The 18,510-nt window shown below is 42.6% G+C and overlaps 3 protein-coding genes across 5 annotated transcripts in view; 2 read left to right on the plus strand and 1 right to left on the minus strand.

Moving 5' to 3' along the window:
- otud7a (OTU deubiquitinase 7A) overlaps positions 1-5,922 on the minus strand; it is a 41,578-nt gene extending 35,656 nt beyond the window's left edge. For both annotated transcript variants that reach the window (XM_038705100.1, XM_038705101.1), the window contains exons 1-2: positions 5,891-5,922; positions 4,401-4,656 (exon numbers count right to left, since the gene is read on the minus strand). The gene's annotated coding sequence lies outside the window, so the exon portion shown is untranslated. The remainder of the gene's footprint in view (positions 1-4,400; positions 4,657-5,890) is intronic.
- Positions 5,923-5,942: 20 nt separating this feature from the next.
- Positions 5,943-14,034, plus strand: LOC119893794 (proprotein convertase subtilisin/kexin type 5-like). The gene is made up of 8 exons (XM_038706129.1): positions 5,943-6,155; positions 7,984-8,187; positions 8,272-8,340; positions 11,800-11,945; positions 12,850-13,044; positions 13,305-13,354; positions 13,460-13,680; positions 13,817-14,034. Exons 1-8 carry the CDS (start codon positions 5,978-5,980, stop codon positions 14,032-14,034), a joined length of 1,281 nt encoding a protein of 426 aa, XP_038562057.1. The 5' UTR covers positions 5,943-5,977.
- LOC119893146 (proprotein convertase subtilisin/kexin type 5-like) lies at positions 14,012-18,499 on the plus strand. 2 transcript variants are annotated; one of them, XM_038705110.1, is made up of 6 exons: positions 14,012-14,057; positions 14,379-14,615; positions 15,401-15,590; positions 15,882-16,042; positions 16,259-16,411; positions 18,386-18,499. In XM_038705110.1, the coding sequence occupies exons 2-5, from the start codon at positions 14,531-14,533 to the stop codon at positions 16,357-16,359; spliced, it is 537 nt and encodes a 178-aa protein (XP_038561038.1). In that variant the 5' UTR covers positions 14,012-14,057; positions 14,379-14,530; the 3' UTR covers positions 16,360-16,411; positions 18,386-18,499. The 2 variants fall into 2 exon arrangements, with proteins under 2 accessions (XP_038561038.1, XP_038561039.1); XM_038705111.1 differs by having other exon boundaries at positions 16,273-16,411.
- Positions 18,500-18,510: the final 11 nt, after the last annotated feature.

Below are 18,510 nucleotides of genomic sequence, written 5' to 3' on the forward strand. Positions count from 1 at the left end.
ATGGGCAGATTAACAGTGAAAATAATCGTTATTTGCAGCCCTGCTGCCCACAGAATTCTGGGACAGGTAGCACTAAAGCACACTTGCTGTACAACTAGTAACCATGGGCATTGCTAAATCAGAACTGAAATCTTAGGGTACCAAAATGTTAATGACCACAGCAGCTACAGAGTAGTCAAACTGAGCATGGCACCCTGTGCATTTAATTTCCAAAATGATAATGGGATGCAAATAGGTATAAATATGAATGATGATTCTTCCAAACATCTATATATTTATTTTTAGAATAATTAATCAGTCTATCTAAATTTCCAATAACCCAATCTACATGTCAAGTGACCTCACATGGGGTCAGACCCCACAAGTGAGAAAGTATGTAGGTTGGGGCATGGACAATAAGCCTCAGAGTGTGTGGGACAGGCATGGAAAAGCAGTAGGAGAAAAGAAGCTGCATGGTAAATAATCAGAGCAAAGCTCCACCATATATTCTAGTGGAATTAATACAACTGTAAAAGTACAGTTTGTGCAACTGTATGACAGTTAACAGAGGGTGACTTCAAAATAAGTCATAAGATAAATATGTGTACAAAAATATAGGCTAATGTACTTATTGACCCTCTTGAGTCATCTCAGATCTCTTTTTCTTCATCTCACCAGAAACAAGACAATGAAGATGGGAGATTTCTACAGTTAAGAAAGGGCAAATTTACTCACCACGGTTCCCTGAATGAATTGAGATGTGCTGCATCTTATGGAATAAATTTGAAAGAAAGGGCAGAGACTGTGACATACAGCAGAGCATTTGTTTTCTCTACTTAAGAAAATAAATGACGTAGAAAGCAAGCTGAAACACAGAGCTACTGCTTGTCTTTTCTCAGGGTGGTGTCTAACCTGCATTTCCCTTTTAATATCTCCTTCAATGGAAATAACTGAGACAAAATGGAGATACACTGAGTTTTCTACAAAAGCAGCAGGGTTTTGCAGAGAAAAGGAGGCCTGACCTCTTTTTCTAAATGAATGAAAATGACCTACGCTGTGGGCCTGCACAAATCTAAATTGAGTCATCAAGGGTATCCTGTGCAACAGTGTTCTGTTCGAACTGATTCGAGGCAGGACAGGGGATTGCTGTGCCCATCGGGCCTACTGGGGAAAATGTTACAATGGCAGACGTCTCCAGCAGCCAGCCTGCTCCCAGTCTCGGCAACAGACAAGTGAAGCAATACAAATGCAATTAGGTGCAGGAGGCCCAGACACACACACACACACACAGACCATATAAGACAACACGCACAGCATACACAAGCTATGGCTGCCACATAGAATATCTTTCAGGAAAGACACAACATCCAACTCACGTTGCTGCCTGTGTCACAGCTGGATGAAGACCAAGGAAAAAGCTGTGTCAGTCACACATAAATACACAACCTGTGGTCTCTTTCTGTCTGAGGCTGTCACACTCTTAGCCTCGATCAACACTGATGATGAGAGTTCAGTCTCAGACAATGTGTGCAACTGTCAAGACACTAAGCTTTGGTTGTCATTAAAATGTTTCACAGAAATATAACCTATTGCAAAGGTTGGAACCACTGGAACTTCACTATCCCTATGACACCATAAAATATTATAACAAACCTTGCAATCAAAAAAGCTCTATGGTGTAGCAGAGCATTTTCTCGTTAAACCAGCATAACTTTTGATTAAAGTTAAATGTATCAAACTGCATTTAATTTAGTCACTTGGGTGTTAAACAGGAGTGTTTTGGTTTCAGCATCTGGATTCAACACTTGATCCTCAAGTGTCAGATAAAAAAGAACTACATTGTGCTCTGAGAGGTTCATTCCTACGTTTAGAAATCAAACAGCAGCTATTGTCATTTCATTCCATTTCAAGCCAATACACCTTAAAAGTGAGAGTGGAAAACTGACTGTAGCCAGTTTTGATGGGAATGTCTCCAGTCTTGAATGCTCAGTCTTGAATGCTTATGTCACATTCTTTCATTTAAGTCTTACGTTGATTTAAAAAATGTGTTCATTAGAACAACATTATGGGTGAAAGAGGACTATGTGGAGGTGTCTGCTTGACTGACAGGTGTCTCTGCCTATCACAGTGTTTGCCACTTCCCAATCCCACCTCAGCAGCATCAAGGTTTCCTTATTGTGGTTCAAATTAGCATCGTCTGGCTCCAGTAACTTACAAAGACGACAACAGGTTGAAGGCATCGAAACATCCTTTTGGAATGATATAAAAAAAACAGACAAACAGACAGGCTCTGGCCTTACAAACTTCATAAATCATGGTTAAATGGTTTCTGCATTCAACTTATTACAACTGGTCTGAGGTTTAAGCCTTTACACCACAGCATGAAAGGGAAAACTGGTGTAAGAATGTATTACAACTTTATGGCACAAGGCTTACGACTTAATTTCTCTGTGATTTGGAGGTACATTTTATATTGCCACACATTTGTGAAAGGGTTTGCTTCCTGGGAGACACATTTCCCTCAAAGTATCTACTGGTTTCCAACATCAAGGCTAGTGTACAGACTTGCAAGAGACCACAGTGCAGTGACTCAGGAAGGTCCACCCTCCCCTATTTTGATGTATGAGAGGAGTCCCTCCGCCTGCCTCCATGGCCTCTAGCTGACCTCCCTCTGCCTGCAGACACAACACTTAACATTGCTTCCCCACCTGTAGTGATGTCTGAAGGACAGGGCCCACTTCAAAGCCATGCAGTGATTGGGCTGTGATTACCATGGGCACTTGACTCATTTCATGTCCTATGAAGGACTAAACTTTGGGGGAATCAGTCATAGAGACACGGAATTCTTTTGAAAGAAAATAGGGGATTTAAGCCCCCTTTGCAGGTGCATTTAAGGGTCCACAAGAGGATTTATTCTGGTCGTTCTTTTAGATTCCTGCCTGATGATACCAGTGGAAAAGCACAACATCACTGCTGGGTCCTTTCGTTCAAAATGTGTATACATGTGCTAATTTTAAAATGTAACTGTTGATTTTCTTTGTTTGTTTGTTGCTGTTGTTTCTTACAATGATAGCTTGAAGTTAGAATGATCGTAACTTTTTCTGCTTAGGTTTTCGAAGTATGCAGCGGGCAACTGGCACAGATGTTTGTGAAGGAATTTCATTTTGTATCAGTCGAGAAGTAGTTTGATAATGCAGCACTGCCACAGTGACATGAAAGCCCAACTGGGTTCAACAACAACCGTCATGTCTGCTCTGCTTTTCTGTAGCTAAATGCCAGTGACAGGAACAGAATTCACTGTGGTAACTGATCAGGTGCCAAGCGCCCTCTCCCCAGTGCCCTGCTGCACTGAAGCCCTCTGTGGAGCTGGCATGGCCTGGCTTGGCCTGGCAGCCACGGGCCCTGCTTTGTATCTCTGCCCCGTCTACTCAAGCTGTCTCCAAATCAGACTCGACTACTGTCAGCTGCCCGTCTTCGCAAGCCCAAGTAACGCATTAAGACAGGGGTAATAGGTGGCTGAATGAGTTGTAAAGAGAAGAAAGCAAACAAGTTGATTTGATGTAAATCATCATCTTCCAAATGATCAGAAGGAAACAGTGGCAGAGTAATTTAAACAGTGTTGTAACAAGCTCAAAAAGAATCTGACATTAATGATAGATTAAAGGTTTTATTATGGGGACATGAATATGGTTTTAAAAATACCACAGCAATGAATTAGTGGCGTCACGATACAGGCAGGCATAGTTGGTAGATATTGTGAACCAGGCCAACAATAAAATAAACTATATGGGTTACAGAATTAAACCAGGTTGTGGCATTTGCAGTAATTGTATGGCTTCCTATATTTTAGGATGAACAGACTGCTGTGATTCACTAAACATATAGCTGTTATGTATTTCATCACTATCTACATGTTAAGCCATCTGTCCCAAAATACATTGTGATGATTAATATTCCATGTCTGGAAAAGGAACCATAGCCTTCAAGGCTTTATAGCCTCAATAAGCTAATAAGCTGTTTATTTGTGCTATCACAAAATATACTCAGCTGTCTCAGATAGCCTATATAACGTTAACATTGCTACTACTGTATGATCCTACATCACAAAGGTCTGTGACTATGCATACAGATTCAAGACCACATCCATGTTTACAGCATGTAACTCTTGAGACTAACGGCTAACGTCTCATCCCAAACCGTTGAGGAGATTTGTGGCCTCGATGCATTTGCCTTCGACCTAAAATAATTTTTTAAAAAAGGTATTCACACGGAACCTGAAGTTGAATGCATCGAGGCACGTACTCGCATAAAGGCAGGTGCACCTGTCTGCAGCGGTAGCCTATTGTTTCCTCTATCTAATGAGCCATGAATCGGCCTGTCGCGATGTGTGTGTGAAAAATGAAAACATGTCTGTCTCTTACCGTTCTGTTTTCAGTCATTACTCCCCATCCTAAGGTTTCCAGTCCAGACCTCTGACGAACCGTTAATTCCTATCAGGCTGTCTCACTCTCTCCCTCTCTCTTTCGCTCATCCCCATGTCATATTTCTCTGCTGCAGCAGAACAAGGCCACGCCCCCTCTGACAGCCGCTGCCGCGTGACGTCAGCCGCTGAGGAGGGTTGTGCTCCTCACGCCCTCGCATGCACATCCAGGAAGCAGCCGCGAGAGGCCGCTATTCCTTCACAAAAACAAAACGTCTGAGGCACAAATGGCGTCCGGTGTCTTAGGACATGATAATATAAATGACACTATTAATAAACTGTAAAGAAAGTAAATGCTCGCGTTTAGTGTATCACGGAGTTTATAAACCACAATGAATGGTAAGACTGTCACATTTAAAGCTAGGGTAGGCAATTTTTTAATTAAAAATATGTTATTATTTTATTATTTAAATACGTTATATTTGTTTATATTCTGTTTACATCCTGTCAACAATCAATAAATGAAATGCTTCCACACAACAATGAAAAAAGTCTGTCTGTGTCTGTCAATCAGGCCTACCTTCCTGCACTCATTGCAACTGAAACTGTGTTTTGGAGGAGGCTTTGCAAGGAGAGCTGCAGGGAAGGAGTGGGACTGTTTTTTTTTTTGGGCTTTGCATGCTTTGCATGCTTTAGCTGTGTCTTCTTGAGTTTCTCCCACATTGTTGACCTTAGCCATAGCTAGTTAGCAATTGAACATTGTGCAACAAGCAATTAATCCTCAAAAAGGAGCCTATAAAACAAGCAAAATTAGCTTTTAATTTGTGCTTTCCCAAGCCATAAAAAAACCTAAATTTATCTGTAAACCACTAATTTATTTTATATGCCTTTTAGCTGAACTAGCTGTAACTTTAACTAACCTAGCATTAGCTAAATCTCCAATGTTACTGTTGAATGAATCCTGGAACCTGTGGATTTAAAGTACAAATCATTGGCCAGACAGTGGACACTCATTTTCCTCACCTCCTAAATATTCAACAAACAAAGTTTAATATGCAACATTAAAGCCATATAGATTTTTAAGTAACAATAGCTAATTGGGTGTGTCTTTATCAGGTATTTTGGTTTACCTACATTACATTTATAGCTGGGTCTTTTATCCAAAGTGCATTTCAACCATACAATCCAATCCAAAAGAAGTTGCACCAAAAGTAATTTACAAAGCGTAACACTCATTTCCATTAACATGTTTTGTGGTGGGTGCATGGTGTGATGGTTTATTTAGCTTATCCAATGAAAATTATCTATCTATCTATCTATCTTCACACACTATCTATCGTCACAAAGACTGGGCTCTTCTCTCGGGAACATTTAGGCTACTAAATGCGCACCACAGTCCACGCTCATTGTCCAGCGCTTCATTTGAACGAACTGGTCCAGCAAGTTATTTCTGGGCTGGTGTCACAGAGCCCCATCGATCTGCCAGCGTACCTGCTGCACGGACACTGCGTCTTAGGAAGCAGTCCGAGGTGTTGGCTTTTTTTTTGTCACTTCCAGTGAAAGTACTCGGACGCGGCCATGAGGTCCTTCGCCGCGTTTCTGACCTTTCTCTGCTGTGTCGGATTTACTGGATGTAAACCTTCGTTGCCCTGTCCGAGTGGACAGTTTCTGCTGAAGAATCAGTGTGTCCTCTGTCATCCCACCTGCTCTGAGTGCGACGGGCATGAGCTGTTTGAATGCACTACCTGTGGAGTTGGTGAGTATATTTCCCTATACACTTACTTTTAACAGCATAAAATCACTGAGGGCTTTCTGAAAGTAAAACGGCGAAAATATGTATTATGGGGGTTTAAAAAGTCATGTTTTGTAGGCTGTAGTTTTAACAAATAAATCATCAAACAATGACTTCATCGAAGTTAAACAATGTCCTTGCCTTCATATGACAAATTTTACCTACATTTTTCATAAATTCTGTATGAGATGTGCAAATATGAACATCTTCCATTGGCCAATATAATTCCTCTTTTCTGATTTTTTCCCCAGCTCCACAGATACCTGATTAAAACAAAGCCATGTCACAGACTCATTAATCCAGTTTTCTTTTCAAGGCAGCACTGTTTAATGGTTACTAAAGCAAAGCTGTTTAAAGGCCTTTGAATTAGAGGAGGAGCATGCAGCTCTGGTTTACCATTTACTCTTGTTAAACTATCACAAAGTGGCTGTTGAACTTGCATTCTCTGTCACAGGGGCGCCTTTTGAAATAGGTAAGAAATGAAGGTGTGATCACGAGTTTTCACTGTAATCTGATCATGTCAGAATGGGACCTTTGTTAATCCGAGGCAAAGGAAAAAAGTACCCCCTTGGGCAAGAAGTATTACTGTTTCAGTTCATTGGCTAAACCTACAAGTCTTTCTCTCTTTTACTCAATGAATATATTCATTTTGACATTTCTACAATTATGCATTTGCTTTTTACTGACTGTATTTTAATATTCAATGCTGCAGATATGTTTTGTTGTGCAGACTTTAGTAGTATACAGTAGTTAGCATTTGATCCTGGTGTGTATATCTGTGTGGCATCTGTGTATTCCTTTGTGGAAGAACATCAAAAGCCAAAAGTCTGTACCCCATTCCTCAAACACTGCGGTTTGTTATCACATAGAAGCCACATTGCTCTGTGCATGCTGAGGTTCAGGGAAGTCGAAGGGTTAGAAAGGCAGCAGCAGCAGCTTGTGGCCCCTCTTCTCCCTGTCTCACACATCTTCTTTTTAGCGCTGAGCAGAAGAGACAATGCTGTAACTCAGAGATGCCTCAGGTGCCACAGCTAGGCTAGTGGCAGGTGGCAGAGTATTAATCATTAGGGCCAACAGAAGACTCCGTCTCTGCCCACAGCTTTGATCTCTCATCTGCCTCAGATTGCCATTGTTTACATTATATTGGCGCATCATCAGGAAGTGATCTCACACTGTGATCTGTTATTTGCAGGCCTACAGTCAGACAACAGACAAAATGCTGGGCTGGAGCCATTAGTTCTTCGGTTTCCTAATAATTGCCAGTGATTCACTCGTTAAGCCAGATGACATCTCTCTCCTTTCAGTCAAACAATCTTGATTTCGCTATATGTGTTAATGCTGTCATTTGCTGAAGGCAACTTTCACACTTATTTATAGAAATACAAGCTGATGGTCGACCTGCTGGGCATTGCTGCCTGACGCACCTCCACCGGTGCCTTTTGTGCAGGTGTGCTCCTCCTCTTTGGGCATAAAATGGGTCATCAGCTGGAGACCACCAGTCATGGATGTTTCGCTCCTTTAACCCCAGTACATTTCCTGGTGGCGGAGCGATGGCAGGGGTCATTCCTGCTACCACCCACACAGTTGGCAGCCCGTCCTTTCATCTTTCCTTCATTCCATGTAATTGTTGGGGCCCATTTGGCTCTGCCTCTATGTTTATTATGAGAAGCTCATTGATTTTCACTTTCAGAAGAGTCCAGATTTTGGGAAAAGGCGTTTCCTGGTAGAGGAGAAAAATAGATTAGGCTTTATGTTAACAAGTCCTCTGTGTCTTCCTCCTCCTTCTCCTCAGATGAAGATGGACAGGAACGGTTCCTCCACCAAGGTCGCTGTAGGACACACTGCGCCCGGGGACTGTATCCTGACAGAGGTCATTATGCCTGTCTGCCCTGCATAGCCAATTGTGAACTCTGCACAGACGGCAACATATGTGCCAAATGTCAGGAACACTACAAACTCCAGAATGGGATCTGCCAAACGGCATCCTGTGACATAGGTAAATGTAAATCAGAGCTTCAGAGTTTCCTGTAGATTAAGAGTATGACATTCAGGCTTGTTATGCTGGGTCTCTGTGTTTCAGGCCAGGTGCAGGACCCTGATACAGGAGAGTGCATTGACTGTGAGATGGGCTGCAAAACATGTTCCGTGGGTAAGTTACACAGGCTTGCCAGGCTAGGCTGACAACACCATACTGTTCCCCCCCCCAATGTAAGGTGGGTCTGCGATGTACATATCTAAACACTGGTGATAACAGTGCACAGAGCAGCACAATATAAAGATAGCCAGTAGCCTACTGCATGAGTTTGCTCCTCCACATGAATTCTAATTAATCACCTTTTCTCGTTTCTCATTTCTCAAGACCTGATATCTGCAACAGCTGCGCTGAAGGTTACTTTCTGTGAGTTTTTTTTGTCGTTTTATTATTATCCAGTGATAAGTGGACTTTTCTGGCTCCCCATATCCTCTGCTGTTGGATCAAATGCGTTCTGAGAGGTTATTTTAGAGAGCTAACATTTAATACAACTAGCAGTTATTTTCGATTCAATATAACAGTTCTCGTTTAAAGCTGCAGTAAGCAACACCGTGACGAAAATCATGATATAGAGCGTTACAGCGACACAGCAAGTACAGCACTTAACGATAGCCAAGTTGCAGGTTAGCGTACTGTTACTACAGTTGCTGCTGTGAACCTAACATGACGCTAACATGCAGAGAGGACAAGGCGGACCCAGAGCCAGCATCCCAGATCCAAAAAGCTATGCTCACAACTCTCCTGCTACTATAGTTAAATTCACAACAACAGCATGTCTTGGCAAACTAGAAAGTAGGCTGAGTGTCTGTGGGTAAGTCATTTAACATTACGCGACACACACATCATGGCTGGAACGGCTGGAATAGTGTTATGTGCTCGGTCCGAGCCACTTTGTTTGTTTCCCCAATAGACCCTTTGCTAAGCCCCGCCCCTCTTAGTTACTGTTGCTAAGTCCGACAAACTGTCAGCGCTGCCTCTGTCTGTTACTGCACTCCCCAGAGAAATATTGTCAGATTGGTTGGAAAAAGTGATCTCAGAATGAAGCAGACACATTTGAAGGTTGGATTCAGGCTGTCAGACTGACACAAACTGATTCAAACCGACATTAAAAAAATGAAAGATAGAAGCTAAAGCTTACCGATTACACAGTACAAGTGAACCACCGCATGCTCTGACAATTGAAACAAAATACAACGATATCAAGGATCAACACTGTTCCTGTAAAGCTGGGTAGGCCTCTATTCACGAATCATTCAAAAACAGAACAGTAGGGCTTTATTACATTACATTTAGAAGGAAGTTAGCTAGCGTTAGCTAACATTACATTAGGAACAATTGACAGAGTATGACAACAAACAACATTTTTCTGGATTTATTTTAGGTTTTGGAAAGAGAATAAATTGTACTTCTTCTTTCGAAGCCCCAAGTGTTTTTATTTGCATTGCCATTGCCTTGCTAGATAAAAAAGTTGGTCAATCAAAATGTAGTGTAATATGCATTTCCATATATTGGCTTGAAGAACATGGTTAATAATTCTTCACGCCACAAGAAAATTCATTTCACCTGTATTTCTGTTTACACCAGCATATCACTTGGAGGTTACATTCAAAGCTAGAACACCCCCCCTGCGGTTTGTTATCACATAGAAGCCACATTGCTCTGTGCATGCTGAGGTTCAGGGAAGTCGAAGGGTTAGAAAGGCAGCAGCAGCAGCTTGTGGCCCCTCTTCTCCCTGTCTCACACATCTTCTTTTTAGCGCTGAGCAGAAGAGACAATGCTGTAACTCAGAGATGCCTCAGAGAACGCCCCCCCCCCCCAAGTTTAGGCCTCCAAATATTGTGTGAGTCGGGTTACCCTCCATTCAGAGTCTTACACTGTTACCTGAGCCCTGGTTTGAGCATAGAAGAGTGGTCTGCTTCACAGAGATTTAACAGAGTGTGTGTAATGTGTGAGTAGGAGAGGAGAAGCGAGAAAAAGACGGCAAGTATAAGTGGAAAGCATAGCCAGTAGCAGGTGGGATTATATAGGGTGCACCATCTTGACTTCACTGACTGCTCCTGTGTTACAGCAGGACGGTTGAAGGAAAATGCACTTGCTTCACTGCACTCACCTCCTTTTTACTGCTCTTACAGAGGTGCAGTGAGATACTTCTTCCATGAATCTTCTTGTGTAACTTTTACTTTAATAGTAATGGCTTTAGAGATTTAGAATGACAGGTCTCTTCAGTCCTGTCTGTGGCCGCAGTACCTTATTATCTACTATAGGAGGAAAACACCAATAAAAGAAACCCAATAGAGCACGGGGCAATCATGACCTGCAGGAAGAGTCTCACTGTGATATAGTGTGACAGTTTCCAGCACTTCAAAAAATTCCACTACTGAGGTTTGGCTAGAAGTAATAAAAAATGTTAAACCCTAGACAGCTTTAGCGTAGCTGTGAGTCTGTGGGGCCAGTGTTGTTCTTGCATAAAACGCTGCCTACTGAAAAGAGTCACAGCATGATGGATGCTTGGTATTTATTGACATTTACCTTCCTCTCTAAGTGCAGCTAAACCACAAAATTGTTATGATTCACTCTTGATGTGGTTTAAACCATTTATTTAGTCATATTTTCACCTTTTCCTAACTAATTCAAAGAGCAGAAGCCCTAAGCCCTAGGGATTCTTAAACATCGCGTAGATTCTTAAGTAGTGCACTGTTTCCAGGCCAGAAACGGAGACCTGGTCCGCACTAGCTGCTATTGTGAGTGAGTTGATGGATGCGTTGTGGCGCCTCCAGCTGTTCCTTCTCAAACAACCACTGCATCTTAGCACCAAATCCATGACAACACAGTCAGAAGTGCAGCTTGGGCTGTCAGTGGTCAGATTCTCTCATGAATGGAGGTGGTATAAGAGGCATCAGAGGATGTTGTACTGTCTAGGGGAGTGGCTTATTTCTACTTTTTTTCTTGTTTAATTTAGAGTAGTTGGTTTAATGTTGTATGTGTGACATCTTTGCAACTCAATATGTCAACTGCTTTTAGGCTATTTTTTTTAGGACAGCCGTCTCATGTTTAATAGCACAGTTAAGCCCCGAAGGACTGATAGGACAGGTTGATGACAGAAATCGCCCCATGCCTCCAGGCTACAAATAAAACACCAATTAACTGTCTACCTTAAGAAGAGAGAGCCACAATAAGCTTGAAGCAGCCTACATTATGTTTTCATCTCGTCCTAACTTTTGGCTTGTAGAGGAGTTAACAATACAGCTGCAGGTGTGCTGTGTATGTTGGGATTGCCTCTCGCATGTGGTGTGTTTTGTCATTTCTCTAATTTCAGTTCGTCTAGCCTCAGACTCCTCTGTGTGGGCAAAGGTTATTCACTGTAAAGCTTTGAAAGTGCTATTAAATCCCAAACGTTTTCATTAGGTCTTTCATATTTCAATAGCTTTGTTCTAGTTGTTTGCGTTGGAAAAAAAGAGCTTACTTTTGTGTAACAGCTGCAGCAGCCAGTGTTAATCGACCACGTATTGACCGATTTTCAAATACACAGACCAAGCTTAATTGATTTTAGTTTTGAATAGACCATTTCTTTTACAGTTTCAGACACCAGTGTCGCAGGCATTGCCCCCAGAGCACCTATGAAGACTTGGGCAGGGGTGTGTGTCTCTCCTGTCCAGCACCATGCACAGATTGCAGGAGTAACACACTCTGCCTTGCCTGCCAGCTCGGTTACTTCCTCAATGGTACCAGTAGGAAAGAATGATCATTTCTGTGTATATTTATTCTCTTCTACTAGCATACTAAATGATTCAGATGACCCTTTTGTCCCATGCAGTACTAGCAGAGTTTGCGTTTTAATATACTCTTAGATTTTTCTTTACCAAGAATGATTGATTTCTCTGACTCTTCATTTAGATTGCAAATCGCGTCCTTGTCAGCAAACCTGTAACATGAGATATGCAAATGTATGTTTTATGAAAAGAGGCTAAAGCTTTGTTAATAAAGGCTGTAGGTATTAAAATAAACTTAGCAAGAACAACAGACCATCAAAATTATTTTAACATATTAAAAACATTAGCTGTCATTTATTTTTGTGTACACGTGTACGCGTGTTGTTACATATTTCACGGGCATATGATTGTACATTGTGTCAGACAGGATCCATCATGGACAATCAGCAGCTTATTCTCTCTGCTTCAGCCACAAGGTCCTGTATCAAAAGATCTAGGTCATTGTTTTATGCCTGGGCAGTTGGATGGAATTTGGAGAGGGAGAGATGCTGGAAGAGCAGACAGAGGAGAAGGATTTAAATAGTTGAGATGAGACGATCTTTTTTGAGACCACATCAGAGCCACTTAAAAAAAAAACCTGACAACTGATAATGAAAACGTGTTTTACTAATTAATATGACTTTTTAGAGTTGCTCTCTTAAAATAGTTTCAGTAACTGATGGTGATTGTGATTGTAATCCTGCAAAAGATTTCAAAGGCTTTCAGTGAAATAGTACACAGGTTAAAAAGATAGAGGTTGTAAATAAATATTATCTACTAACTTGTCACACCTAGGTTTTTCAAGTTTGCTAATACAGATAAAGTTTTGTACTGGAAAATAATGTAACTTCCTCTCTGTACTGCTCTGCCCCATCAGGAGGTGATTGTGTTAAACAGTGCCCACAGCAAACCTTCAGTGACTCCAGTGGGTGGCGATGTCAGACCTGCCACAGCTCATGCCAGACATGCCACGGACCTCATTCAACAGACTGTGATGTTTGTCTTGGTGGAAACCCTCCTCTACATGGCCAGTGCCCTCTGCTCAACTGCCCACTGGGACAGTACTTTGATGGTAACAGGAACAATCATGATGAGGTGTAATGTTTTTAGCTGTTAATAAATTTTCTCCCTTTTTAGAGAAAAGTAACTTTATATGGTGGTGAGGCCTATGTGATTTACTGCATTTCAGCAAAAAAAAAAAAAAACAGTAAAACAAAGTGAGTAAAGTACTGAATGGCAAGTTAGTATCAGCTGACAATAGAGACAGAGATCATACTGAACAACATGATACTTGATTCCCTGATGGAAATAATTGCTTTTCTCCAATGCAAGGTCAGAGCAGAGGCCTGTACAGTGTTGCAGTGTTGGTCGAATTGCCCAGAGTAAGTGATTGAACGAACTAAGCAGTAGATTGACGAAAAAATATCTGTAATTACTGTGTTGTGTTTCATGTTTTATGCCTTAATAAATCTCCTGACTGATTCCAGAGGTTTCTTTGAGACAGCAGAGGGGTCATGTGAAGTCTGTGATAGCTCCTGTCTGACATGTGATGGCAAGTCTCAGTGTCTATCCTGTGCTAATGGCCACTACCTAGAGAGTGGTATGTGTAGACTCAACTGTTCACTGCGGACATACCCTGCAGATGATGGTACCTGCAGACGCTGCCCTCCCCACTGTGACGTTTGCTCAGATGACAGCACCTGTTTCAGTAAGTTATTAATAGTGTGTGCAGCTAAGCTTTAAGAGGAAAAATATTCCAAGTGGGTGACATTTTTATAATGAATTGTAAGACATCTTGAAATCTCTTGTTAGAACTTTACCACCCCTCCTCCGTATAATTTCAGAATGCAGTTTCCTCTACCTGATGCTGAATGGTGTGTGTAAAGCTAGTTGTCCCATGGGCTATTATGAGGACATGGAAGAGGGCCGCTGTGGTCAGTGCCACCCTACCTGTGGCAGCTGTTCAGGGCCCCTGGAAGATGACTGCGAGACCTGCTCAATGTTTAGCCCCAAACTCTACAAGGGTGCATGCTCCAAAGACTGCCACTGGTACTTACTATGAAACTGAAGCTATGGAATGTCAAGGTGAGAATCTCAATACATAGATGTGACTTGGTTAGATTTTTAAGCAGTGTTGTATATGCGTGGTAACAGTTTTCTGACCATGTACTCTCTGGCACTGTCCTTTTTAAATAGTTAATCAGTTCCCATTGTTTATGTACAGGGGTATCTCACCTAGGGAAAGTTTATTTAAAATAGTCCATGTATCACCTTTCTACCAGACGTAGAAAGTGGCCTCCATGGCTCCTAACACAATGAAAATAATGCAAAAGACGGCATCAAGATGAGGGATTGTGGCTACAATTTTGATTGATGAAAGTGATGAAAGAACTGGATTTCTTCCAGAACTAGCTGGAGACGCTTCATGACCAGTGCACCCAGGCTGCACCCAGTGCGAGAAGGGACTTGTGCTGGATCCAAATACATTGTTGTGTGGCGTGACAGGCGACAGAAACTGCCCACACAGGACCTACCTGCACGACGACCAGTTCACCTGCATGGGTTGCCACCGGCACTGTTACTCTTGTGAGGGGCCGGGCAACGATCAATGCCAGACCTGTGCCGTCCCCAAATACCTTCATAGTGAGCTTTTTTTTTTCTCCACTAATGTCCAACTGCACTACACTGAAGTGGTTCAGGGTGTAAAATAAACAAAAATCCACAGAAAAGCTGATTTTTATTTGCATTTATTGCAAAGCCATACATGTCCAAACTATCAACTCTTGATAACTGTCTTATTTTTAACCTTGATGACTGAGTTTGAGCCTGAGTCATAAATTTTATCAAATATTCTTTGCATTTGGTGCCCTCAGTACACCTTGAAAACTGGTTGTATAGTGACGGCTCTTCTGGGAATATTTCACCTTATCAGTCTTGGTTAAATGGCCGTATGTTAACTGATCACCAGCTGGATAGATTTATGATGGCAATAGGCGTGTGTCCATTCTATTGTCATGAGGAAATAGGAACGTCTTGAGCCAACGTCTTTAAAATTTTCAAAATTTGCTAAAAACGTGACCACAAAATACACATTTTTAGCCATATCTGAAGAATTGATGATCGTATTTCACAGTGGATCGGACAACAAATTGGTGACACGCTGAGCACGCTGTGCAATATGTCTAGTACTCTGTCTAGTACTAGTCAGTACTTGAGTCAACATAAAGTTATTAACTAACACTATTACAAAAATCACTTTTTGGCAATTCATAGAAGAAAATAATCTCATGTGAAATGTTTTTTAAACATCCTTTACAAGGTAGGTGCTAAAAAACTGTTCTGATGAACAAGAAAGAAAAGTAAAAATGAGTGCATGACTACTAATGAATTGGGAGTGGAACGTTTTTTGCGTGTGTGCTATTTTCCAGATGGCACCTGTTTGACTGAGTGCCTAGCAGGTACATACAACACAAGGCAGGAGGCTGACGGAACAGAGCTGGGATTCTGTTCGCCCTGTGACCATGCCTGTTCCACCTGTACCGCAACATCGCCAAGATATTGCCTCACTTGTTCTCCAGGATACCTCCTTCAACTCTGTGTCATGCATTGTACCACAGGGTACAGAGTTGATCAAGCTCTCTATTTACTTTCTATTACAACTTCACCTCCTGTAATGGTAGCTGACTTATTGTGACAGCGCATGTCTGGAAATAAGCCAAAGTTTGCAAATGAAGCGAGTAGGTTCTATGTAATTTCATCAGCAGTTGAGCAACTCCCTCTGAAAACATTTCCATATGTGATGCCACTTGACATTTAGTCAAAGACTAATGTTAAATTATGTCTTCAAGAATCAAAAATCTGTGTACATGTCTGACTTGTTAATATTGATGATTTTATGCCTTTCTTCAGGTATTACAGAGAGGGCCCCTACTGTGAGAAATGTGACCAGGAGCAGGGCCTGAGTCCTGGAGGACCTGTCCATCTCCTCTCCTGGAGCTGCAAGGCACTAAGCTTCTACCAGTTCAGTGACGTCTGCAAACAGTGCCACACCAGTTGTCAGAGCTGCACAGGTGATTAAGGAGCTCTGTAATAACGGCGCTTGGAGAGCAGAACATCTGCCTAATGTTCACCTACAGTCAATATTTTTCACTTGTGTCAATACTGGACAACTTTTGCGTAAGGAGTCAGTTCATGTATCGTTATTTCATTTTGTTGTACAACCTTGTTTTGTATAATGATAACTACATTTATTTGATCCTCAGTGTGTAATGAATGCATGTTTTCAGATTCCTTGCCTCAGGCCTGTATGACATGCGACTGGGGCAGCACTGTAAAGGACAAATTCTGCTATCCACGTTGTGAGGAGGGCCGATACTACTCAGAATAGGTGCGCTCTTGGCTACGAGCTGCATTTCAACTGCATTCCAACACGGACCAGGGTGAGTTATAAAAATGACAAACCTTGGTTTACAGCTAAACTCAGACAGCTAAGGTTGGAAAAGGAGGAGGCATTTAGGAGTGGTGGCAGGGCCGGGTGCAGGGCAATAAAGCTAAACGACTGTACTCAGAGAGACTATAGAACCAGTTCTCTGCAAACGACGTCACTTCTGTCTGGAGGGGGTTCAGACAGATCACAAACCCAAAGTCCTCCACTTCTCGCCTGTCAAATGAGTTGAACCAGTTCTACTGCTGCTTTAAGAGTCAATCGGACACCATCCCCCGTGACTCTTCCGCTCAGCTTCAGCCTCAGTCTACCAATTCTTTCCCCCTCTTCTCCGAGCTGTCTGCCATCCGCATTGACCTCTGTGGTTATGAAGTCCTTTGAACGCCTTGTGTTGTCCCACCTAAAATCCATTACAGTCCCACTCCTGGACCCCCTGCAGTTTGCCCATAGAACCAACAGGTCTGTAGATGATGCAGTAAACATGGCCCTTCACTACATCCTCCAGCACCTGGACTCCCCAGGAACTGGCCCTGCTTCAGGACAAGCTCTCTCAGCTGAGCATGCCTGACTCCACCTGCAGGTGGATGACTGACTTCCTGACAGACAGGAAGCAGCACGTGAAGCTGGGAAAACATGTCTCTGATTCCATGACCATCAGCACCGGTTCCCCTCAAGGCTGCGTTCTTTCCCCCCTTCTCTTCTCCCTGTACACCAACAGCTGCACCTCCAGTCACCAGTCTGTCAAGCTCCTGACCACCCTCACTGGGTTCATCTCAGGTGGGGATGAGTCCACCTACAGGTGGGAGATCGACCATCTGGTGACCTGGTGCAGCCAGAACAGTCTGGAGCTCAACGCTCTGAAGACCATGGAGATGGTCGTTGACATCACAGCCCTACCCTCCCCCATCATCCTGTGTGACTCCCCAGTCACCACTACGGACTCCTTCCGCTTCCTGGGCACCATCATCTCCCAGGACCTCAAGTAGGAACTGAACATCACCTCCCTCACCAAGAAGGCCCAGCAGAGGATGTACTTCCTGCGGCAGCTGAAGAAGTTCAGCCTGCCAAAGACAATGATGGTGCACTTCTTCACCACCATTATTGAGTCCATCCTCACCTCCTCCATCACCATCTGGTACGCTGCAGCCTGCCCTTGTCCCTGGCAGTGGCAGCAGTGTCATCATTTGCTCTGCAGAGATGGTGATTGGCTGCAATCTTCCTTTTCTTCTGGACCTGTACGCCTCGAGGAGGAGGCTGAGGTCCATCAGGACCAAAACCTCTCGCCACAAAAACAGTTTCTTCCTGTCTGCAGCTAGCCTCATTAACAAATGAGTGTTTTTCACTAACCAACCCACGGTGAAATAAATAAAAAAACCTACAAACAACTAAATTAAGAACAAAAACAACATGCTTAAAATAGCAAAGAGAAAACACTGCTACATACAAAAATTGACAGGCTGCTGCACCTGCTGGAAAATGTGATGTCATGTACTTCTGTGCACCAGTCGGGATGTAGCAATATTGTGAAAGTTTTTATATCACATCTCTTGCTGTGAGTCTGCGTCACACTTTTTTAATCAATTGATGTTTTTTTATAATGCCTGGTTTTAGGGTTTGCTGCAGCCTCCTCAGCACCCTTCCTTCCATGCCTCTACACATTGAGTGAAATAAGTCGTTTATTTTAAAAATGGTTGAATTCTGAAATTCTTGCGTGTCACTCGGGGGCCCTTTTTGGAGTGCAGGGCCCATTTCAATTGAAAGACCGCCAATACTTAAGGTTAGAAATTAAATTTTCAGGGCATCTTTCTACAACAAGCAACACAAATGTGCAGACAGATATTTACTCAGAACAACAACAGATGTCAATAAAAGCCACTTCTGTACAAAGAGGTTGTTCCAAAGAGACCACATTTCTGACTGGCCTAATGTCTATAACCAACTTTGTCCTTGTGATATTATACCATTGTAGGACACCTGTGAGGCATGTGACACCTCGTGTAGGCATTGCACTGGACCCAGACCCAGCCAGTGTCTAACTTGTCACCGGGATTCTGAAGGGAATGACACTAATTGCTGTGTTAGTGACAGCGCTCA

This window comes from Micropterus salmoides, unplaced genomic scaffold (genome assembly GCF_014851395.1).
Source record: "Micropterus salmoides isolate LMB-PRFRI ecotype aquatic unplaced genomic scaffold, ASM1485139v1 Ms_hic_scaffold_8, whole genome shotgun sequence".
Taxonomy (NCBI): domain Eukaryota; kingdom Metazoa; phylum Chordata; class Actinopteri; order Centrarchiformes; family Centrarchidae; genus Micropterus; species Micropterus salmoides.